Source organism: Hyla sarda, chromosome 4 (genome assembly GCF_029499605.1).
Source record: "Hyla sarda isolate aHylSar1 chromosome 4, aHylSar1.hap1, whole genome shotgun sequence".
NCBI lineage: Eukaryota > Metazoa > Chordata > Amphibia > Anura > Hylidae > Hyla > Hyla sarda.
In genome coordinates this window covers 56,571,266-56,596,727 of record NC_079192.1, presented here as the reverse complement: position 1 = coordinate 56,596,727, position 25,462 = coordinate 56,571,266, and the positions used below count along the sequence as shown (strand labels likewise).

At 46.3% G+C, this 25,462-nt stretch overlaps 1 protein-coding gene across 1 annotated transcript; it reads right to left on the bottom strand.

The window, feature by feature from the left end:
* On the bottom strand, window positions 1-25,441 carry REEP4 (receptor accessory protein 4). Its single transcript, XM_056571080.1, is given in 9 exon segments — window positions 1-3,693; window positions 5,474-5,530; window positions 5,532-5,635; window positions 5,717-5,846; window positions 5,989-6,102; window positions 9,712-9,832; window positions 14,868-14,944; window positions 19,435-19,507; window positions 25,295-25,441. Coding segments are annotated over 9 exon segments (774 nt in total). The 5' UTR covers window positions 25,327-25,441; the 3' UTR covers window positions 1-3,627.
* Between the last annotated feature and the right edge of the window lie 21 nt (window positions 25,442-25,462).

Genomic DNA, 25,462 nt, shown 5'->3' with positions numbered 1-25,462 from the left:
ACGTGTCTTGCGAGCTGTCCAGCGTAGAAGCAAATTCCCATAGCAAACCTATTCTGCTCTGTGCAGTTCCTATGGGGATTTGCTTCTACTCTTGACAGCTCCCAAGACACGTGTCATCAGAGAGCACTTAGACAGAAAAGAACAACTCAACTTCAGCAGCTCATAAGTACTGGAAGGATTAAGATTTTTTTTAATAGGAGTAATTTACAAAATCGGTTTAACTTTCTGGAGCCAGTTGATATAAAAAAAAAATATATAAGTTTTTTCCTGGATAACCCCTTTAAGTAACAGCAGCCATTGGATCTAGAAATAGGTGACAACCAATATGACCATCAACCAGGGTGCCTCCATCTGTTGCAAAACTACAATTCCCAGCATGCCCAGACAGCCGAAGGCATGCTGGGAGTTGTAGTTTTGCAACAGCTGGAGGCACACTGGCTATAAAACACCGCCCTGAGGAATACAACATGTGATATAACTTATTTCTTATGCATCAACCAGTGTGCCTCCAGCTGTTGCAAAACTACAATTCTTAGCACATCTTGGGCTGACTGTTTCCAGGGTGCCTCCAGCTGTTGCAAAACTACAACTCCCAGCATGCTGGGAGCTGTAGTTTTGGAACAGCTGGAGGCACCCTGGAAACAGTCAGCCCAAGATGTGCTAAGAATTGGAAGCAGATGACTCAAGGACTTCTATTTATTGGCAATTCTATTTTTTGGCAAAGCCACGAAGCTTTGGTCATCAGTGTAAGACATTGGCTCGGATTTTACCATAAGACATGGCTGCGTTTATGTCGGCGGACTACAATGGCGACATGACAAATGCAAGGCACTGAACACTAAAGGCTTGTAAGTCTCCTGGCCTCCATAACATTATAAAAGACGGGTTATTTTTGTCATCCCGCTATGCGACAAATCACTCCCTTCTCTACATGTTTATGGCAACAGCTGCATAAGGAAACCCATGCAAGTCAATGAAGGGAGGTTTATTTACTTCTTTGTTTTGTACAGATATTTATGGCATACATATGGCGGAGAAGGACTGCGGAGACCCTCCACTGATCCTGAGAATGGGCATACCTAACCCCGTGGTGGTATGTGTGTGGTTAGGACCCTATTAAGCACTAAATGCTTTGTTCTGTCCGGTTTAAAAATCATTGTTCATCGGCCGCACATCTATCCGTGTAATATTGGATGTGCGCCCAATGATGAAAGCAGAGGGTCACATAAGCGTTGGTCGAGCATTGTAAACGAGATTGGCGTGTGCAATAGGGTTCTTACACAAGATAATTAAAAGGGGTACTCCACAAAAAAAAAAATTTAAAAAAATTTGTAAATCTTAATCCTTCCAGTACTTATCAGCTGCTGTATGATCCACAGGAAGTTCTTTTTATTTCCTGATCACAATGCTCTCTGCTGACACCTCAGGAACTGCCCAGAGTAGGAGCAAATCCCCATAGCAAACCTCTCCTGCTCTGGACAATTCCTGACATGGACAGAGGTGTCAGCAGAGAGCACTGTGACCAGACAGAAACGAAATTCAAAAAGAAAAGAACTTCCTGTGGAGCATACAGCAGCTGATAAAAAAAATCCCAATCCTTCCAGTACTTAATAGAAGTAATTTACAAATCTGTTTAACTTTCTGGCACCAGTTGATTTAAAAAAATTTGTTTCCCAGTGGAGTGAGTACCCCCTTTAACTGAGGATGACCCACACTAACCACTATTCAGGTCAGTGGGGTTGATCCATCGGTCAGTTTCCCTTTAAAACTAGTTGTACAAAATTAGAAACACAGCGCCGCCCCTGATGACAGGAAACGTGCAGTATCGCAGCTCAACCCAGTTCACTTTAATGGAAAAAAGCTGCAATACCAGACACAACCCCCTAAGCAGATGTGGCACTGTTTTAGAAATACATAAGAAAGTCACAGGAGATTAAAAATATGATTATCTGCTCGAAAAAATTGCACCAATCATGTCTAGGGCCTGCTTTCTGCATTGCCATTCAGCTTCATCTGAGTGAATGAGAAAGTTGCAATACTTCTCTCCGCCTACTAACAAGAGTGGCGCTGTTTCTGAAACCTAGCAAGCATTTTTTATTCATTTATTTTTTTTTTTATTTTTTTTTACTCCTAATTTCATCCAACCCCTAAAAAGAAAGGTATGAAAGCATTTTACAAAAAGGGAAAAATAAAGCATTGCATAGATATAACGGTAACCTATCATTACTCCTAAACCTAAAGACTATTTATTTTGTCAATAAAAACAAATTAACCTTTAATATCGAAAATGATCAAAACAATATACTCTAAAATAACAGAACAGAAGTCAATGTTTAAAATAAATTAGTGCAAAGGTAAGGCTGTGTGTGTATACGGTCATTAACCCCCCCTCTGTGGTGTCCAGGTCATAGAACACTGGTCTGTAGCTTATGGCTCTTTAGAGGTCAAAGGGCATGGAACCCACACACTAAAGGCTGAGCTCAGATTACTGTGACTATATATTCCAGTGTTTCCCAACCAGGGTGCCTCCAGCTGTTGCAAAACTACAACTCCCAGCACGCCCGGACAGCCGGAGGCTGTCCGGGCGTGCTGGGAGTTGTAGTTTTGCAACAGCTGGAGGCACCCTGGTTGGGAAACACATATATTCAGATTTGTAGTAGAAGTTTCTGCAAGTGTCTCATTTATGTGAATGGGTCTTGCAGAACTCCATGCACATCCAGAGACTCCGTCACAGTATATTCTGCAGCAGATCTAAAGTGAATTGTGTATTATTATCTACCATGTGTCCAGCAGCAAGTAGATCCCCCCCCCCAGATATCAGGGCAAGATCTAAATTAGGGCAAGATCTAAATTAGGGCAATGATCGTGCAGCTGTGATCAGGTCATGTATGGTAAGAAAGAAATACTGCAAGACACACATACACATAGGCTATATACACATACGCTGCTGTCTGTGGTCACACATACATTATATATATATATATATATATATATATATATATATATATATGCACGTACACAAACAGAGGCAACATAGAGTAACAGGGAGATTGACATATAGAAGTGTTCGCCATCTGGCGAGTGCCATAGGATGGAAAGCAATGACCGGTAAGTGTTATGCCAGGGCCCATGCAAGGCATTAAAGTAGCATGTGGACACCTATGGCCATCTTTATAATTAAAGGTGTACGCCGCTGCTCAGCGTTTGGAACAAATCGTTCCGAACGCTGGGAGCTCGTGACATCATAGCCCCGCCCCTCATTGCAAGTCTATGGGAGAGGGCGTGGTGTCACGAGGGGGCAGGGCTATGGCGTCATGAGCTCCCAGTGCCGGCTCCAGCGTTCGGAACAGTTTGTTCCAAACGCTGAGCAGCGGAGTACACCTAAGGGGTAGGAGATAAGGACAAAGACCACAGTAGCGTAGTGTAACCACAATCCAGACACGGATACCCTGCAGACAGATGCATCGATCGTACTTATTTACACAGATATACATGTGTGGTAAAACCGCAAACTGTAACACATGGTCAGTGTGAACATTAAATTAAGTTTAAAATTCAGTGTTTTCAGCTTTGTATGAGGATGTGCGGGTGCTATACCCCTAGGCTTCACGCGATCCTTCTGGAAAATTACATTTCTGCTTCGGATTGCACGGTCTTCTTCTTTGCTCTGGGTTTGCTGCTGCGGACTGATGCCTGTAATATATAGGAGAAGAGGTGAGGGGTGGGAGGTGTGTGGGCCATGCATGGATCATAGGAAGTAGTGTTAATGGAAAACTGTCAGATATTTTCTCCCGCACTATCCACAGTACTGGTGGATAGTGCGGGAGACGCTGATTAAAACGAGCCCTACCTCACCCGGATCCGCTGTCCGTTTGCCCTCAATTGTTTTATTCTATGTGTATATCTTGCTGTAACTGGCACAGGCGGGGCTTCTGCGGGTCAACTGGCACTGATGTCAGCACCGCTTATGAATATTCATCCCCCCTCCAAGGGGGCACTGACGTCAGTGCCAGTTAACAGTTTTCCTTTAAGATGTGGTGTATACAGTATTGGAGTAGGGGTTGATTATGGTTCGGTCATGGTACATACAGTAAAAGGGCTGGGGACACTTCCAAACACTACACTACACTATACTATACTTTCATAGCCAGTTTTTTTTAGGGAGTAAAATAAAATAAAAGCTATAAAAACTAGGTATCCTTCCGTATGGACCTACAGAATAAAGATATGGTGTCATTTTTTTTTTTACCAAAAAGTGCACTGCGTAGAATCGGAAGCCCCCAAGTGTTACAAAATGGCATTTCTTTTTACAATTTTGCTCCACGAATATTTTTCTGGTTTCGCCGTAGATGTTGTGGTGAAATTACAAGTTAAAATTGGTGGCACAAAAAAAACAAACATATGGGTCTGTAGGTGGAAAACTGAAAGTGTTATGGTTTTTAGAAGGCGAGGTGGAAAGAGCAAAAGTGCAAAAATGAAATATGGCCTGGTCCTTAAGAGGTTAAGTTTTATTTTATTTTTGTCTAACACTGTATGGCAGGGACAGCATAGTGTAGTGTTAGGAAGAATGTTTGACATAGTACATACAGTAAAGTAGGAATGTTTGTATGCAGGGTGTAGTAGACGTGTATATACCGTATTTTTCGCCATATAAGACGCACTTTTTCTTCCCCCAAAACTGGGGGGAAAAAGTCGGTGCGTCTTATACGGCGAATACACCCCTATCGCGGCGGTCCCTGCGGCCATCAACGGCCGGGACCCGCGGCTAATACAGGACATCACCGATCGCGGTGATGCCCTGTATTAACCCTTCAGATGCGGCGATCAAAGCTGACCGCCGCTTCTGAAGGGAAAGTGACACTAACCCGGCTGTTCAGTCGGGCTGTTCGGGACCGCCGTGATTTCACCGTGGCGGTCCCGAACAGCCCGACTGAATAGCCGGGTTAGTGCTTACAGGACACCGGGAGGGACCTTACCTGCCTCCTCGGTGTCTTCTCCGTTCAGGGATCCCCTGTATGGCCGGCGCTCTCCTTCCTCGTCATCACGTCGTCGCGTAAGTGCGTCGGCGTGCGTAACGACGTGATGGCGGCGACGGAGAGCGAGGATACCCGGCCGGCAGCAGAGACGTTCCGGAGCGACGGGGACACGGCGACAGCGATGGAGCGACATCCAGGGCAGCGGTGAAGGGTTCGGAGCGGCGGGGACACGTGAGTATTACCTCCTATGCAGTGGTCTTCAATCTGCGGACCTCCAGATGTTGCAAAACTACAACTCCCAGCATGCCCGTACAGCCAACGGCTGTCCGGGCATGCTGGGAGTTGTAGTTTTGCAACATCTGGAGGTCCGCAGGTTGAAGACCACTATTGGGTTCAAAATCTTTATTTTTTTAGATTTTGCACCTATAAATTGGGTGCGTCTTATAGGACGAAAAATACGGTATATAACAACATGTCAGGCTATAACTATGCCTCACCTCCCTAGTGAGCACCTTTTTCTTTGACGTTCTCAGACTCTGACTCCTCTGTATGGGGTTTTGGGGGGAGGCCGCCTCTTGTTCTTGCTGAGGTTCTGCTTTCAGTGTCTGACCACCTTTCATCCATGGAGTCACTGTCTACTTGGGACTGAGTTGAATAACCTGTACAACAAGTATTTATAGACATTAATGCTGACAAAACACTTTTATAGGCCCTATAAGGGGGGGGGGGGGATGGTTTACCGATAGGTCGGCGATGGAGTTCAGCATCTGGATATAAGGGATCTCTGTAGTGTATGGGAGCATCATCTGGAAGCTCTCTTAAATCCTGCATGCTAAAGCTGCGCAGACGTCCAACCAATGCCCCTTGTCCCTGGTAAAAGCAATTAGAAAATGTTAGCATTTATTTATTTATTTTATGCAGTTTTACATTGTAATAGAAGCCCCAGACACAGGGGAACCAATCTCCATGTTGACAGTCACACATAATGCTGTTCTTCCACTTGTGAATTTACCTTGGTAGCTGCTTGTACGGCCGCACTGGCTGCTATGTTAAGACCTTTGCGCCCAAGTGTGACAACCGATTCATAGCTTCGCTCCTTTGCCTGCACAATATAGGAGTCGATCTCCTAAGGGAAGAAATAAGATATGGGTCAGTAGTGCACCATACAGAGGATATTGAAAGCTCTTAGCAGGTTAATACTCAGGTATTCGGTGGTTTTAGGACTTACTTCCTGCAGCTGTTCTGTAAGGTAAGGAACAGGTCAGGACAGAGGCAAACAATGTAATCCAGGAGAGGCCTAGGGGCATAGCTGATACAGATGACGATCATGTCAGAGGCCTATATACACCAGGAATCTGGAATAACCACCCAGGGCAGTAAGTCTCTGCTCAGAAAAACCCTTCAGTGCAGTCTTTCCCAACCAGGGAGCCTCCAGCTGTAGCAAACCTAAAACTCCCAGCATGCCTGGGACAGACAAAGGCTATCCCGACATGCTGGGAGTTGGAGTTTTGCAATACCTGGAGGCACCCTGATTGGGAAACACTGCTTTAGTAAGTCATTGTCATGTATGCTATATACAGGAGCACTGCAACCTCATCCTGTGCAGCCAGTGCCTGTCCTAAGCCCCCCCTGTAAACCAGTGCCTGACCTGAGCTCCCCCCCCCCCCGTAAACCAGTGCCTGTCCTGAGCTCCCCCCCTGTAAACCAGTGCCTGTCCTGAGCTCCCCCCCTGTAAACCAGTGCCTGTCCTGAGCTCCCCCCCTGTAAACCAGTGCCTGTCCTGAGCTCCCCCCTGTAAACCAGTGCCTGTCCTGAGCTCCCCCCTGTAAACCAGTGCCTGTCCTGAGCTCCCCCCCTGTAAACCAGTGCCTGTCCTGAGCTCCCCCCCTGTAAACCAGTGCCTGTCCTGAGCTCCCCCCCTGTAAACCAGTGCCTGTCCTGAGCTCCCCCCCTGTAAACCAGTGCCTGTCCTGAGCTCCCCCCCTGTAAACCAGTGCCTGTCCTGAGCTCCCCCCTGTAAACCAGTGCCTGTCCTGAGCTCCCCCCCTGTAAACCAGTGCCTGTCCTGAGCTCCCCACTGTAAACCAGTGCCTGTCCTAAGCTTCCCCCACCCCTGTAAACCAGTGCCTGTCCTAAGCTTCCCCCCACCCCCTGTAAACCAGTGCCTGTCCTAAGCTTCCCCCCCACCCCCTGTAAACCAGTGCCTGTCCTAAGCTCCCCCCACCCCCTGTAAACCAGTGCCTGTCCTGAGCTCCCCCCCCTGTAAACCAGTGCCTGTCCTGAGCTCCCCCCCCCCTGTAAACCAGTGCCTGTCCTGAGCTCCCCCCCCCCTGTAAACCAGTGTGCCTGTCCTGAGCTCCCCCCCCTGTAAACCAGTGCCTGTCCTGAGCTCCCCCCCCCCCGTAAACCAGTGCCTGTCCTAAGCTTCCCCCCACCCCCCCGTGCCTGTCCTTAGCTCCCCCTTTTGCAACCAGTGCCTGCCCTAAGCATCCCATGTGGAACCATTGCCTGTCCTGAGCTCCCGCCATGCAACCAGAGCCTGTCCTGAGATCCCCTGTGCATCCGTCACCTGTCAAGAGCACCCTGCCCCTGTCCTTGGCTCCAAACAACCCCCCCCCCCCCCCAAAACACACATGCACCCCTGTAGCTAGTAATTCCCCTCAGTAGAAGACAACACACCCAAAATAAAGTATGGTAAATCTGACTCATTATTTAGTGATACATTCCTGATTTTCTATTCAGGAATGCAGGAAAGATGGGTGAAGGACACGTGTGAGATGCAATGGTGACATCATTGTTGTTTCTCACCATTAAACCAACATTTTCCAAACACCAGATGTCCTAACTTATCAGGGACAAGATTTTCCTATATAGGCTGAAGTAAATAACTGTTCCTATCCTCTTGATGTAAGACACACAACAAATAGCATAGATGTCCAGATGTACATGAATGTTAAAGGGGTTAAGATGCCTGACTGCGGGAGTCCCGCCGCTGGGGACCACCGGGATCATGCACGCGGCACCCAGTTTGTAATCAGTCCCCGGAGCGTGTTCGCTCCGGGTCTGATTACGGACAACCACCAGGCCGGCGGCGTGTGACCTCATCCTGTACAGCCAGTGCCTGACCTGAGCTCCCCCCTGTAAACCAGTGCCTGTCCTGAGCTCCCCCCCTGTAAACCAGTGCCTGTCCTGAGCTCCCCCCCTGTAAACCAGTGCCTGTCCTGAGCTCCCCCCCTGTAAACCAGTGCCTGTCCTGAGCTCCCCCCCTGTAAACCAGTGCCTGTCCTGAGCTCCCCCCCTGTAAACCAGTGCCTGTCCTGAGCTCCCCCCCTGTAAACCAGTGCCTGTCCTGAGCTCCCCCCCTGTAAACCAGTGCCTGTCCTGAGCTCCCCCCCTGTAAACCAGTGCCTGTCCTGAGCTCCCCCCCTGTAAACCAGTGCCTGTCCTAAGCTTCCCCCCACCCCCTGTAAACCAGTGCCTGTCCTGAGCTCCCCCCCCCACCCCCTGTAAACCAGTGTCTGTCCTGAGCTCCCCCCCCCCCTGTAAACCAGTGCCTGTCCTGAGCTCCCCCCCCTGTAAACCAGTGCCTGTCCTGAGCTCCCCCCCCCCTGTAAACCAGTGCCTGTCCTGAGCTCCCCCCCTGTAAACCAGTGCCTGTCCTGAGCTCCCCCCCCCCCCCCCCGTAAACCAGTGCCTGTCCTAAGCTTCCCCCCACCCCCCCGTGCCTGTCCTTAGCTCCCCCTTTTGCAACCAGTGCCTGCCCTAAGCATCCCATGTGGAACCATTGCCTGTCCTGAGCTCCCGCCATGCAACCAGAGCCTGTCCTGAGATCCCCTGTGCATCCGTCACCTGTCAAGAGCACCCTGCCCCTGTCCTTGGCTCCAAACAACCCCCCCCCCCCCCCCCCCCCAAAACACACATGCACCCCTGTAGCTAGTAATTCCCCTCAGTAGAAGACAACACACCCAAAATAAAGTATGGTAAATCTGACTCATTATTTAGTGATACATTCCTGATTTTCTATTCAGGAATGCAGAAAAGATGGGTGAAGGACACGTGTGAGATGCAATGGTGACATCATTGTTTCTCACCATTAAACCAACATTTTCCAAACACCAGATGTCCTAACTTATCAGGGACAAGATTTTCCTATATAGGCTGAAGTAAATAACTGTTCCTATCCTCTTGATGTAAGACACACAACAAATAGCATAGATGTCCAGATGTACATGAATGTTAAAGGGGTTAAGATGCCTGACTGCGGGAGTCCCGCCGCTGGGGACCACCGGGATCATGCACGCGGCACCCAGTTTGTAATCAGTCCCCGGAGCGTGTTCGCTCCGGGTCTGATTACGGACAACCACCAGGCCGGCGGCGTGTGACGTCACGCCTCCGCCCCCGTGTGACGTCACGCTCCACCCCTCAATGCAAGCCTACGGGAGGGGGTGTGATAGCTGTCACGCCCCCTCCCATAGGCTTGCATTGAGGGGCGGAGCGTGACGTCACACGGGGGCGGAGGCGTGATGTCACATGCCGCCGGCCTGGTGGTCGCTTGAATCAGACCCGGAGCGAACACGCTCCGGGGACTGATTACAAACGGGGTGCCGCGTGCAAGATCCCGGGGGTCCCCAGCGGCGGGACTCCCGCGATCAGACATCTTGTCCCCTATCCTTTGGATAGGGGAAAGGATGTGTAAGCACCGGAGAACCCCTTTAATAGATACAGTATACAGTACCTTTTCCCGCAGGGACAGGGCAGGATGCACACATTTCCTGTACAGTAAGCTTGCTCCTCGTGTGTATGGGGACAGCAGCCAGACCACAAAGGCCATCTTAATCTCATAGTAAAACGGGAACCTGTCCAGAAAAAAAAAAAAACATGAATAAATTATAAGTGGAAATGGAAAAAAGGACAGAGCAATTCATGGACAAGAAGAGATACAAGGAAATACATAATCTGTTTTGGGCTGTCCTTATGTATAGGTCTATAAAGTCATAAGCATTTAAAGGGTTACTTCACTGGAAATTTTTTTTTTTTTTTTAAATCAACTGGTGCCAGAAAGTTAAACAGATTTGTAAATTGCTTCTATTAAAAAATCTTAATCCTTCCAGTACTTATCAGCTGCCGTATACTCCACAGGATTTCCTTTCTGTCTGACCACAGTGCTCTCTGCTGACACCTCTGTCCAGAGCAGGATAGGTTTTCTATGGGGATTTGCTCCTGCTCTGGACAGTTCCTAAAATGGACAGAGGTGTCAGTAGAGAGCACTGTGGTCAGGCAGAAAGGAAATTCAAAAAAGAAAAAAACAACTTCCTGTGGATCATACGGCAGCTGATAAGTACTGGAAGGATTAAGATTTTTTTTTTTTTTTATAAAAGTCAATTGTAAATCTGTTTAACTTTCTGGCACCAGTTGATTTAAAAAAAAAACATATTTTCCAGTGGAGTACTCCTTTAATACAAGGATCTGCTTTTAGTAGTGCCAGGCAGTGCGTTCTTTATTCAAGCTAGAACAGCATTTCTTATTTATTTATTTTTCCGACAGACAATAAGCACCAGAATTGGTAACGCAGATGATGCAACACCAAGAAAAAGGCCACAACAGGTAATGAGAGTGCTAATAAACAGAAGGCATTCTGCTCAATAAATAGTCTTCATTAAAATAAGTAAAAATAAATAAATAAATAAATAAATAAATAAATAAGAACGCTTAGAACAGTGTTTCCCAACCAGGGTGCCTCCAGATGTAGCAAAACTACAATTCCCAGCATGCCCGGACAGCCAAAGGCTGTCCGGGCATGCTGGGAGTTGTAGTTTTGCAACACCTGGAGGCACCCTGGTTGGGAAACACTGGCTTAGAAGAATTCAAGAAGAAATGCTCCCAAATAACCTCCAATAGCGAAAGGGATATACACATATTCAGACCTGATACTCCGAATAGTGTGTGATCAAAAACAGTCGCCATTTCCGAAAAAAAAGATTCCATCCGTTTTTCCTTCCGACTCTAAGCATCCAATCTATCCACTACCATAATAAATTTTCAATGAAGAGGCCTTATATCCTGCAGCGGCTGATCAGGAAAGCCAGACATTGGGGAGTCAAACCGACCCTCAGGCGGCGGCTCCATACCGATACAATGTGCCCTTTCTATTCTGCAAAAGTGATTAAAGGGGCACTCCACTGGAAAACATTTCTTTCTAAATCAACTGGTGCCAGAAAGTTATACAGATTTGTAAACTACTTCTATTTAAAAATCTTAACCCTTCCAGTACTTAACCTCCTGAGCGGTATTCCCGAGCGTGACTCGGGGTTAATTTTCCCTGCCAGGATCGGTAACCCCGAGTCACGCTCGGGGTAGAGTTGCAGAGTTCCCGGCTGGGCTGCACGATATATCGCAAAAGCAATGCGATATAGCGATGCGGCCCCCCGGGGAAAACCTGCGATTATCTGCTCGGGTCGGCTCCCGTTGCGGGGTCGGCCAGAGCAGGTAAAGAAAAATACTAAAAGTCAGTGTTTCCCTACCAGAGGGCCTCCAGCTGTTGCAAAACTACAACTCTCAGCATGCCCGAACAGCCAAAGGCTGTCCGGGCATGCTGGGAGTAGTAGTTTCACAACAGCTGGAGGCACCCTGTTAGAAAAACACTGAGCTAAGTGTAAAAGGAAAAAGTAGTAAAATAAAAAAAACTTTTGCTCACCTAGTCCCGGTCCCTGAAGATGTCGTTCCCCTCCGTGCGCTCTGGTCCCTGCTCTATTCATCTTACAGGACCTTCACTTTTCAGCCAATCACAGGCCGCAGTGGTGTAAAGCCTGTGATTGGCTGAAGGGGAAAGGGCTTGTTCTGCAGCAAATACACTAGGTTTGAAATCTGCCGGCAAACCTAGTGTATTTACTGCAGGACAAGGTGACAAGGGGGGGGGGGGGGGGGGAGAATGTGACAAAGGGGGGAATGTGACAGAGGGGAGATGTGACAAGGGGAGGGGAATGTGACAGGGGGAGGGGAATGTAACATGAAGGGGGAGAATGTGACAAGGGGGGAATGTGATGGGGGAGATGTGAAATGGGCGGGGGGGGGGGGAGATGTGAAATTCAGTGCAAAAAATTGTACCGCTTTTGGTACAAATTTCCAGAAAGAATCATACCGCCAGGGAGGTTAACAGCTGCTGTTATGATCCACAGGAAGTTCTTTTCTTTTTTAAATGTCCTTTCTGTCTGACCACAGTGCTCTCTGCTGACACCTCTGTCCATTTTAGGAACTGTCCAAAGTAGGAGCAAATCCCCATAGCAAACCTATCCTGCTCTGGACAGTTTCTAAAACTGACAGACGTGTCAGCAGAGAGAACTGTGGTCAGACAGAAAAGGAAATTCAAAAAGAGAAGAACTTCCTGTGGATCATAACAGCAGCTGTTAAGTACTGGAAGGATTACGATTTTTTTGATAGAAGTAATTTACAAATCTGTTTACATCAAAAATTTCACACCAGCTTTTTGATCACAGAAATGGTTGTAGTTTTATAGTTTTTTTGGGGGGAAAAGGTGTTATTTAACCCCTTAAGGACATAGCTTTTTTTTCCGTTTTTTGCACTTTCGTTTTTTCCTCCTTGCCTTATAAAAATCATAACTCTTTCATTTTTGCACCTAAAAATCCATATGATGGATTATTTTAATCTACTTTGTAATGACAGTCATTTTACCCAAAAATCTACAGTGAAACGGAAAAAAAAATAAAATCAATGTACGACAAAATGGAAGAAAAACGCCATTTTGTAAATTTTGGGGAATGCTGTTTCTATGCAGTAAATTTTTCATTAAAAATGACACCTTATCTTTATTCTGTAGGTCCATACGATTAAAATCATAAATACATGCAGGAAAATGTATACGTTTAAAATCGTCCTCTTCTGACCCCTATAACTTTGCACGTACAGGCCGGTATGAGGGCTCATTTTTTGCGCCGTGATCTGAAGTTTTTATCGGTACCATTTTTGTTTTGATCGGACTTTTTGATCGCTTTTTATTCATTTTTTTATGTTATAAAAAGTGACCCAAAATACTCTATTTTGGACGTTGGAAATTTATTGACCGTGCAGTTTAATTAACGATATATTTTTATTGTTCGGACATTTACGCACGCGGCGATACCACATATGTTTCTGTTTATTCACACAGTTTATTTTTTTTTTTTTTTATGGGAAAAGGGGGGTGATTCAAACTTATTAGGGAAGGGGTTAAATAATCTTTATAAACTTTTTTTCACTTTTTTTTTTGCAGTGTTATAGCTCCCATAGGGGCCTATAACACTGCACACACTGATCTTTTACACTGATCCCTGCAAAGCCATAGCTTTGCATTGATCAGTGTTATCGGCGGTTGATTGCTCAAGCCTGTATTTCAGGCTTGCAGCAATCAATCGCCATTTGGAAGCGCAGGAGGCAGGTAAGCCACCCTCCTGCTGCGTCCCAGCTGATCGGGACATCGCGATTTTATCACAATGTCCCGATAAGCCCGACTGAGCTGCCGGGATGCTTTTACTTTCTCTTTTAGACGCGGCAATCAACTTTGATCGCCGTGTTTAAAGAGTTAATGTCGGACATCTGTCGGAATGGAGAGGTCCTGCATTAGCCACGGGTCCTGGCTGCTGATAACAGCTGGGACCGTGCAGGTATGATGAGAGCTCAGCTCATGAGCTCGCTTCATAAACCCCCCCCCCCTTGCTGCTGCGGCACCGTATAAACCCGGCGTTTTGCCAGTGGAAAACTTTTTTTTTTTTTTTTTTTTTTATCAACTGGTGCCAGAAAGTTAAACAGATTTGTAAATGACTTCTATTAAAAAAAAATCTGTATTTTTCCAGTACTTAGATGCTATATACTACAGAGAGATTTTTTTTTCTGTCCATGGTGCTCTCTGCTGACACCTCTGTCCGTATCAGGAACTGTCCAGAGCAGGAGAAAATCCCCATTGCAAACCTATGCTGCTCCGGACAGTTCCTGTCAGCAGAGAGCACCGTGGACAGAAAAAAAATAAAAAATATCCAAAAACAAAAGAACTTCCTCTGTAGTACACCGGAGTACCCCTTTAAGTAATGATTAAAAAAAGAAATTATAATGGAAAAGTGTTTATACAGTTATCGCTTATCTGGGCACTAGTAACCAGTATTATATCGCGGGAGCCAGTGCAGGATGTAAATATATGTCCTGCGTCGTTAAGGAGTTAAAGGATTACTTTAACATGATTCCTCTTTAAAGGGGTATTCCAGGCCAAAACTTTTTTTTTATATATATATATCAACTGGCTCCGGAAAATCAAATAGATCTGTAAATTACTTCTATTAAAAAATTGTAATCCTTCCAATAGTTATTAGCTGCTGAAGTTGAGTTGTTGTTTTCTGTCTAACTGCTCTCTGATGACTCACGTCCCGGGATCTGTGCAGTTCCTATGGGGATATTCTCCCATCATGCACAGCTCCTGGGACGTCACATCATCATAGAGCAGTTAGACAGAAAACTTCAGAAGCTAATAACTATTGGAAGGATTAAGATTTTTTAATAGAAGTAATTTACAAATCTATTTAACTTTCCGGAGCCGATAGAGATTAGAGGATAGAGAGATAAGGGAGATATATATATATATCTCCCTTATCTCTCTATCCTCTTATCGGCTATATATGGTTTTGCCTGGAATACCCCTTTAACGTTTCACCTAATTTCTTCAAGAGATTCATGACCTGTTCACACAGCTGTAGTGATGGAGCCGCCTATACGAAGACCCTCATGGATCTCAAAAATGGAAGGTTTCAAGTAAGAGCCTGAATCCTTCATAGCGGCCTTGTGCTGACCAAGGGGATGTCATTTATTAACTATGTAGCTCCAAGAAGGAGATTCCCTTTAAAACCTTACCAGGAAAGGAAAATGTCTGTGAATGTTTCCACCATCATAAAGAGTGCAAAGACGATCCAGTACATCATCCAGCGCACCTGAGGAGACAAGAAGAGGTCATACTCATTGTGCTGCAAGGTCCATTCCGTATTGGTGAAGATCTGCTCAGTTCTATATGTAAAGCAGAGGATCTACACAAAACTAGAGGACAAGAAAATGGCGCAAGAACAATATCTAATGAAAGACTGGAAAGGTTCTGGGGGATAAACATATAAACACTGGAAGACCATAGACATTACATATTCAGCATTGGCTTCACACACGCTGATATTTATAACAGCCACCATACCCTCTCCCCAAAAAAAAATTACGATAGAGATATATATTATAATATATATATATATATATATATACACACACACACACCGTATTTATCGGCGTATAACACTCACTTTTTAGGCTAAAATTTTTAGCCTAAAGTCTATGTGCGTGTTATACACCGATATACCCCCAGGAAAGGCAGGGGGAGAGAGGCCGTTGCTGCCCGCTTCTCTCCCCCTGCCTTTCCTGGGGTTTAGAGCGCTGCTGTCGGCCCTTCTCTCCCCCTGGCTATCGGCGCCACTGCCCGTTCTGTCCCCTGACTATCAGTGCCGGTGCCGGCGCCGATAGCCAGGGGGAGAGAAGCGGCGCTGACAGCCAGGGGGAGAGAAGGGGCAGCGGCACCCATTGCCGGCACCGCTGCCCCGTTGCCTCCCCCCATCCCCGGTGGCATAATTACCTGGGTCGGGTCCACGCTGCTGCAGGCCTCCGGCGTGCGTCCCCTTCGTCGTTGCTATGCGCTGCACGGCGCGGCACATGACATCAGTGCGCCGTGCATAGCAACGACGCAGGGGACGCGCGCCGGAGGCCTGCAGCAGCGCGGACCCGACCCAGGTAATTATGCCACCGGGGATGGAGGGAGGCAACGGGGCAGCGGCGCCGGCAATGGGTGCCGCTGCCCCTTCTCTCCCCCTGGCTGTCAGCGCCGCTTCTCTCCCCCTGGCTATCGGCACCGGCACTGATAGTCAGGGGGACAGAACGGGCAGCGGCGCCGATAGCCAGGGGGAGAGAAGGGCCGGCAGCAGCGCTCTAGACCCAAGGAAAGGCAGGGGGAGAGAAGCGGGCAGTGACGGCATCTCTCCCCCTGCCTTTCCTGGGGGTGTATCGGGGTATACACGCGCACACACGCACCCTCATTTTGCCAAGGATATTTGGGTAAAAAAAGTTTTTTTACCCAAATATCCTTGGCAAAATGAGGGTGCGTGTTATAGGCCGGTGCGTGGTATACCCCGATAAATACGGTATATATATATATATACACACACACACATACACACACACACACAGCCTGGGTAATTCCTGCAATTGGCGGATGTCTATGGAGGGAGCCTGAGAAGGGCTGGGCGGTATACCGGTTCATACCGAAATTTTTGGGCTGCACTATATGAATTTTCCCCCATACCACAATACCGGTTGGGCCCCTCCCTCTTGGGAATGAATTATCAGCCCAGCGCAGGGCTGTCCCCACATCGGGGAACTAAACATATGTGACCCGCCAGCACTGTTCTACTCCCCCCACCAAATCATGTGACCCACCAGCGCTGTTCTGCTCCCCCCCAGCTAATTATCAGCCCACAGGGGTACTACTCACAGATGTCACCCGCAAGCACTGCTCTCCTCCTCTTTGTTGGGGGCCACCGGCGCTGGAACTCTATACTGTACGCCAGTGGTCTCCAACCTGTGGATCTCCAGATGTTGCAAAACTACAACTCCCAGCATGCCCGGACAGCCAACGGCTGTCCGGGCATGCTGGGAGTTGTAGTTTTGCAACAGCTGGAGGTGCGCAGGTTGGAGACCACAGCTGTACGCTGTATCCCTATGCCCGGGCTGCAAAAGATATAGAAAATAAAAGATATAGAAAATAAACCGGTGATAGGCTGTCGGCTGTCTGACGTTCCCGTCCCCAGCGTGTGGCCGACGTAGGTAAGTTAAAGTTTATTTTCTATATCTTTTGCAGCCCGGGCATAGGCATACAACGTACAGCATTGGTCCAAAACCCGTGGACCTCCAGCTGTTGCAAAACTACAACTCCCAGCATACCCGGACAGCCAACGGCTGTCCGGGTATGCTGGGAGTTGTAGTTTTGCAACAGCTGGAGGTTCACAGGTTGGAGACCACTGGCGTATAGTAGAGAGTTCCATCGCCGGCAGGCCCCCAACAAAGAGGAGGAGGGCAGTGCTTGCGGGTGACATATGTGAGTAGTACCCCGCTGGGCTGATAATTAATTGGGGGGGGGGGGGGAGCAGAAAAGCTCTGGCGGGTCACATGATTTGGGGGGAGAAGAACAGCGCTGGCGGGTCACATGATTTTGGGGGGGGGGGGGTAGGGGTGGTGGTGAAAGGAATACCGTTATATACCGTGGAACAGGCATAAGTTACAAAAATACCGTGATACACATATCTGGTCATACCGCCCAGCTCTAGGCCTGAATACCACAATGTATATTAAAAGGGGGTTATCCCAAAATTAAAGTTATCGAGAATCCACAGAACAGGTGATAACTAGCTCGAGAATGGAGGTCAGTTCATTGTCTATTGGACTTCCAAATATTGCCTAGCACTGAACTTTGGCAATGTTCAGAAGTCTCATAGGCTGTGAATGTCAGTTCTCGTGGTTTGTGGGGAATCCGTATGGATCGTCTGGATATTGCCTATCCTGTGGATTGGGGATAACTTAATCTTGGGATAAACTCTTTAAAGGGGTACTCAGGTGGAATAGAAAAAAAAAAAAAACCTTAATCCTTCTAGGACTTATTAGCTGCTGAATACTACAGAGGAAATAATTTTCTTTTCGGATTACAGTGCTCTCTGCTGACATCATGACCACAGTGCTCTCTGCGGACATCTCTGTCCATTTTAGGAACTGTCCAGAGCAGCATATGTTTGCTTTGGGGATTTTCTCCTACTCTGGACAGTTCCTAAAATGGACAGAGATGTCAGCAGAGAGCACTTTGGACTAAATCAAAGTTTTATGTGGTGAGCGAAGTAGTTTTTTTTCATCCAGGCATTGTGTTATCAGAAATGGAGAGGCAAACCTCCGCTGACCATCCAGTGACGGTATATCCTACCAATATGTCTTTGGGTTATAAAATAACCAAGACATACCCTAGACACATACGGTATCTCACATAAGTGAGTCCACCCCCGACATTTTAGGAAATATTTTCTTCTATCTTTTCATGTGACAACACTCTGCTACAATGTAAAGTAGTGAGTGCACAGCCTGTATAACAGCGTTTAATGTTGTGTGGTCCCTTAAATTACAATGGACTCCGTTTACAATATTTTCATCATACAGTGGACCATTGTAACTTGAAACCAGACTCAACATACAATGCTACAGACAATCCAGATCTGCAAAACGTATCGTTGGCTGGAAGAACCGACCAATCAGAATGGGCGTTCACTGGTAAAACCCCTGTATTACTGAAGTGTATGCACTGACTGGTGTCTGGTAGCGCCCTCTACAGTACAGGGAGGTATTACATGTTCTGTACTCTTTACCTGTACCAGGGTTAGCTGCTCCTGGACACCAGGTGAGGGCGGCTCCATGTTACTTTTATAGGACACTGTGTACTGTACAGGACCCTGAAGAAGCTCCTGTCCTCTACATAGACAGTGATTACAGCTCCCAGCAGATATTTCTTACGGTTATATGTAAGGACTTGTTTTATCTTTATCAGTCAGATACTTATTTTTCTTTAATCCTCACTTTTTCCTATTTTTGGATGACATTTTGGAGCTTTAGAACCATTTACCAGGTTTCCATAGAGTTATGGTCTCAACATACAATGGTCGTCCTGGAACCGATTAATATTGTAACTTGAGTGAGCACTGTACACACTGTGCACTCACCATTTTACACTGTAGCAGAAGGTCATCTCTTCAGTGTTTGAGAGAGGGATAAAAAAGCAGAAGCAGCGCTGAGTGGGGTTAATCCCAGATGATATGGGATGCAAGTTAGGATTGAGGTAGATTTTGCTCCCCTTTATGTGTTTTGCAGGCACAACACTGATTAGCTCTTGCAAAAGTATCCAAGTATCGGGAGGCAGCCGGCCGTCGGTCCCGCTGAGGCAGCGGTGCAGATGCAGGAGGGAACAGCTGGAAGGAAGACAACCTGGATGGCTGACTTCTGGCCCAGGGGGAAAATCCGATTTTAATGCTCGAAAGGCGCACTCCCGGAGACCTCAGATAGTAAATCAATGCAGTCTTTAATTGGGTTAAGAATGGGAGTTTACAGCATGGACATGATTTACTATCTGAAGTCTCCCTGCCAGGCTGTCTTCCTTCCAGCTGTTCCCTCCTGCATCTCTTCTGTGTTGGCCCATGAAAAGAAAGATAGAATATATATATGTAAGGGGTGCACTCATTTATGTGAGATACTGTATCTGTTCTAGCAGATTGGGGCAATCCCTTTCCTACATGCACAGGTATCAGAATAGTAGCTGCCCCCAGCTCTAATAGACGTGCACATCTTGTGTTATACTCACATATTCCCGGACATTCTTGGTTTTCACAGCTTTGTATGATGAATAGGCAGGATACAACAAACCAAAGACGAGCCTATTGGAGAAAAGATAAAAGACATTTAACAGGTGCCACCATACATACCAGCACCCATAGCAAACATCATACACAAGCTTATTAAAAAGTGGTAGCGTTTACAAGAAACAACTCCGTGCACGCCCAGAACGACGCTCAATGAAACACCCAAAACACTAGTTACACAGGCACGTGCCAGCATTAGTCACACCAAGCCTGCCAGCCACCCACACCACGTAGACATAAAGCTGCCCATTCTCACCACTGCCCGCTGCATTCTCACCCCCCTCCCCTCATTCACTTATAATTTCAGCTCAGTCCTCTTAGTAGATAAAGAAGAAAATAACATTTGTAAACGAGAATACACAACAAACTAGATAACCCGGGACAATGTGTCAAAGCTGCCTAGGAAGGAAAAGGCCCATGTATAGCAGGAGATCCGACACATCTGCCCCCTCACCGGCTTGTAACAGAATGGGGATCCCAGCTCCAGAACGTGACTGATGGGGTCAATACATTCAACCTACAGATACCCAATACCGTGTATGCCATTGTTATCACTACTTTATGCTCATTTTATCCTCATGCATTTCCAATACCAGAAAACTGAAGCCCAACACCACTTAAGGTCAAAAATTCTGGTGAGGTTCTCGGCCATTGGTCCTCAACCTGGGGTACAAGTACCTCCAGGGGTACTTAGCAGTTCTCCAGGGGGTACTTGGAAAAAAATCAGTAATGGCAGCCACAGCCACTGGTTACTGGTCTGGACCACTTTGAAAGAAATGGTCGGCTGACGTCACTGCACCGAGGAGCGGAGGACAGCAAAGGGGCAGCGCGGGCACTGAGCTGCTGTGGGCTGTAACTACCATCAGCTTTGTTGCTCCACTGCCCCTGCAGACCGGGGACCTACTACTATGAGCCCTAACAATAGGTCCCCAGACCAGAGAAGCAGTGGAGCACCAAAGAGGGACAGTATGGCGGCCTACAACTATATATATGGGGGCAGTTTGGGGGCCTACAGCTATATTTGGGGGCACAGAGGGGGCCTAACAACTTTATGGGGACACAAAGCGGGTACTATTACTGTGTGTGACAATAAACATGGGGAGTTTGTAAATAGGTGGGTATTGTACTGCAGAAAGAAGCCTAAAATGTTTGTTTGGCTGGTTCTGTATGGGAAGTCTTGAATGGGAAAAATCTTAATGGCGGTCTAGGCCAGATAGTGAAGAAAAGAAAACCACTCCGGTTAGAGAAGACGTCACCTGTAAATCGGGGGACTGGGGAGATAGGGAGAGGAACAAGGGGCCTTTTATAGAGGAAAGTAAAGCATATGAATTATACTATAATCATTACAAAATGTCTCTAATATGGGGGTACAATTTTTTGGGGAATGGGCTGTGAAGGGGAACTAGGGCAAAAAAGGTTGAGAACCACTGCTCTAGGCAACCCAATGCCATACTGGCAGGAACCCAATATGCTGAGATATACGGAGTTCTTTTTGCTGGGGGACTTACACTGCAGAGATATTTCAGCCGTCCTAGTGTCTTCCTGGCACCTACCAGAAACACTGATCGCTGGTTATGTACTACGCAATTGTACCAAAAGGGACTATCTTTGGATGGCAGTAAGAGTTGATTCATGCCAAGTTTCCACTTTTTATTTAATTATTATTTTTAAGAAAAAAAAAAAAAAGTGGAAAAAAAAGGCAGCAACCAGATTTTAGCTAAAAGTCATTAGGGATTTATGAAATGTTTTATCCACTTGGTGTTTTTTTTCCACTCTATTATGGTAGTTTTGGGTCAGGGGCAGTTTTTCAGAAAGGCAGTATGTTAAGACTATTAAGGGAGTGAATTGGCAAGAATCTGGTGATACGATATGTATCACGATACACGTATGATGATACGATATATCTCGATACATCCCAATTCTGTATCAAAGACGATATATTGCGATTTAGTTCACATGATGCTGTATGAGGGCTAATTTTTTGTGCCATAATCATTTTTGTACCGGTACCATTATGGTATTTATCTGACTTTTTTTTTCCTGGGATATTATAAAAATTGCAATTGTGTTTTTTTTTTTTTTGTTTTTTTTACATTTATGTCATTTACCGTATGGGATACATAATGTTATATTTTAATCGTTCGTACAATTACGCATGCAGTGATACCAAATATGTTTATTTTGTTTACATGTCTTTATATAGGAAGAGAGGGTGATTTGAACTTTTAATTTGGAAGTGGTTAATGTGTGTCTTAACTTTTTTTTTTTTTTTTTTATACACTTTATTAGTCCCTTAGTGGACTTTTATAAGGAATCATTAGATTCCTCATACAGATCAATAGAGTTCTATTGAACTCCATTGATCTGTGTGCTCTACGCTTCATTGATAGCGCCTGGTCCAGCCAGACTATCAATGACAGAGCCACGGGACCATGGTTTATTCTCCGGTTTAAAAACCGTACTGCAAACGAATACGTTTTTTTAACATGGACGTCAATGGGAAACGCACATGTATACGGTCCCATACGGGAAACAGTATACGGTTTTTACTTTGCACATGGGCATTTGCATCCTAAAGTCCCTACCCAACACCCCTCCCATAAAAAAAATTGACAAAATTTTCAAAAACTTATGTTTTTTAATGGTTTTTGTTATAAAAACGGATGGAACTGTATGCACTTTTAAAAACAGTATACGGTTTAAGAACGCATACAGTTTACTTTTTCCCCATATAGTATTCTTTAAAAAAAAAAAACAGTAAGGCAAAAATGTCATGTGAACCCAGCCTTACAGTATAGTGCGCACAAAAAATTAAAGTGACCAAGAAGTGCCAAAATCCTTGCACCAGCCCTGCTATAAGGTGAAAGATCACAGCTGATATGAACCACCAACTGGTCATTGTCACTTATGGTATTGCTCTCCATAATGGCAGCCGACACAGACCAACCATGAATGACACGAAAACAGCTGAAACGACATGGAATCCTATCTAGGCTATCCAGGATTACAAAAAACACAGCTGCTTACTTCCAGAAACAGCACCACACCTGTCATCTGGTTGCATGTGGTATTACAACTCAGTTCCCTTCACTCCAGTGAAATACATAGACTAAAAAGATGTATTCACGGAGATAAGTCAAGGCTAATACAGTAAAAAAAAGGAGTAAAAGACCCCGTATTAATTGTCAGGCAGGCTTTTAGGCTAGACGTCTTTGCTTCCTTGTGACATGGCCTATATAAGCGGGTTTACAAGCAGGTACTGTCATGTGTTGTCTGGATGAATCACCCTTCATAACTCCGTGACCATATCTGAAGCCAGTCCATAATGACACCATGTATAGCGGAAAAACACATTGTCACGCTAAGAGTGAGGACTATCAGAAGTGCCAGCAGAACACTGGTGGGCGACACATCTAAAGGGGTCTTCCGCTGACTGCAGCACTGGTTGCTAAGCAACAGCCAGAACATTTTCCCAGCCGCCTGTCAATCACTGCACATAACATAATTAAATTGAATAGAAATTTCTGCAGTTATCCTTCATTATGAACTCGTCATCGTCTAGAAGAGGGTTTACCAACCAGGGTGTCTCCAGCTGCTGCAAAACTACCACCCCCAATATGCCCGGACAGCCAAAGGCTGCCCCCCCCCCCCCCCCCCCATAGACATCATGCACATAGAACTATACTGCAGCCTGACAATTTGCATTGCGTACTTTGGGGTGCAGTTTAGCCCAATTGTCCTCTTTAGGGTGCACATATTACACCATCATGTGACATCCGGTGCCGTATATCCGGGGGAGGCCTTAAACAAAGATTCTTGGTCCAGTTCACATGCTGCAGATTGTGTGTGGATTCAGCTTTATTGTACACTGAAGAGGTCACAGGGCAGGTATAAGGGTATTCCAGATTCTATTTACACTTTTCTTTTTACTACCCCAGTAGTTTATATTAACACTTGTTCCGGGGTTTCACATTAGGTTACGGAATCTCAGCCATGTTGCTCGCCAGCTGTTGTGGACATGCAGGTATTTGTAGTCCTACAGCAGATGGTATGGGTGCTAGCTTTTCAGCGCTGCATAATTTATCATTTAAAGAGTACCTCTCATGATCTTGTAAAATGTTATAATCCTCCCAGTTCACTGCCCCCATCATAATAAACCACCCCCTGCCTTTATTTTTATTATTTTTTAGTTTTCTACCTTGATATTGCTCTGTATTTTCTGCTCAGTCTCAGTCAGATTCACAGACTGGGAAGGGGTGTTCCCCAGCAGGTGTGACATCATCTGAAGCCATACAGGGGAGAACTTCCTCCCTCACTCTGCTACACACAGATCAGAGCAGTTCAGTGTATGAGATGAGCTATGATTGGCTAAGGCTGCACATACACCCCTCAGCACTCCAGACTGCATTTCCTGATTTTGGACTTCTGCCAGGCCAGCAGGAGTCCAAAGTCTGTGCAAGAGATTCACAGACTGGGAAGGGGCGTTCCCCAGCAGGCGTGACATCATCTGAAGCCAGTATAAAGATATGGCACTCTCTTTGTAAATTAGTGGTGCTAAAATAGGATCCCAATCCTTCATCAAATGTAGAAATAAATTCGGCATCATCTGAAGCCATACAGGGGAGAACTTCCACCCTCACTCTGCTACACACAGCCCAGAGCAGTTAAGTGTGGGAGATGAGCTATGATTGGCTAAAGCTGCACACACTTTCCTGATTTTGGACTTCTGCCAGGCCAGCAGGAGTCCAAAGTCTGTGCAATAGATGGGGGGGAAATGTGCTCTGAACAAGTAGGGAGACACCTAGTGGCAGCTTTTGTAAAACATAGAAAACTTAATACATTTATTTTTCTTTAAACAAAAGTACATTAGAAAGTTTTGTGTTTGTTTTTTTACCATAAGGAGGGCAATAGCAAAAATTCGTTTTAATGAGCGTGCCCATTTAACCTCTTATCCATGTTAAATTTGGCCTTAAAATTACTGCCCCAAGATCTCAAAGTTTAGATGACCCCTGGAGATGAGCGAACTTACAGTAAATTCGATTCGTCACGAACTTCTCGGCTCGGCAGTTGATGACTTTAACCTGCATAAATTAGTTCAGCTTTCAGGTGCTCCCGTGGGCTGGAAAAGGTGGATACAGACCTAGGAGACTCTTTCCTAGAACTGTATCCACCTTTTCCAGGCCACGGGAGCACCTGAAGGCTGAACTCATTTATGCAGGATAAGTCATCAACTGCCGAGCCGAGAAGTTCTTGACGAATCGAATTTACTGTAAGTTCGCTCATCTCTAATGACCACCAATCCGGAAAACAAGTGCGCAATAGCATGCTTCACTCCCCGCCCTGCTGCCCCATTATTATAATTCTTTTGGAAGTCGCTAATCTGTAGGGGTCCCAGCACTGAGACCCCGACCGATCAAAATGTTTGACCCCTCAGGGACAGGACCATGTTTGACTGTGACTCCAGAACTGTAGAGGATAGCTGAGCACCTGACTGCCTAGATTTGGCACTGCCATAAAAAAGTGACCAGATTGGTGGGGGAGCTGATCAAGTAATACAGTGTTTCCCAACCAGGGTGTCTCCAGCTGTTGCAAAACTACAACTCCCAGCATGCCCGGACAGCCGAAGGCTGTCCGGGCATGCTGGGATTTGTAGTTTTTCAACAGCTGGAGGCGACCTGGTTGGGGAACACTGGTATAGGGCGTCAGCTTTACGGTGTCAGGCAGTGCTGGGATTAGTAGTTCGTGTGTCTGTCTATAGGGGCGGTGTATACAGGGTGAGGCAGCCGGCACCGGGATACTCACACCACCGCCCGGGAGATGATCCAGGACACCATCCTCCTCGTTGTTACTCTCCCCCCGAGCGCTCTGCACTTCCGCTTCCGGTCTGTGCGGCCACAGCAACTCAAACTTGGAAGAAAACAAGGCTTGGCCAATCAGGACGAGGAGTGGGCGTGTCTTCCCCGCCCAGTC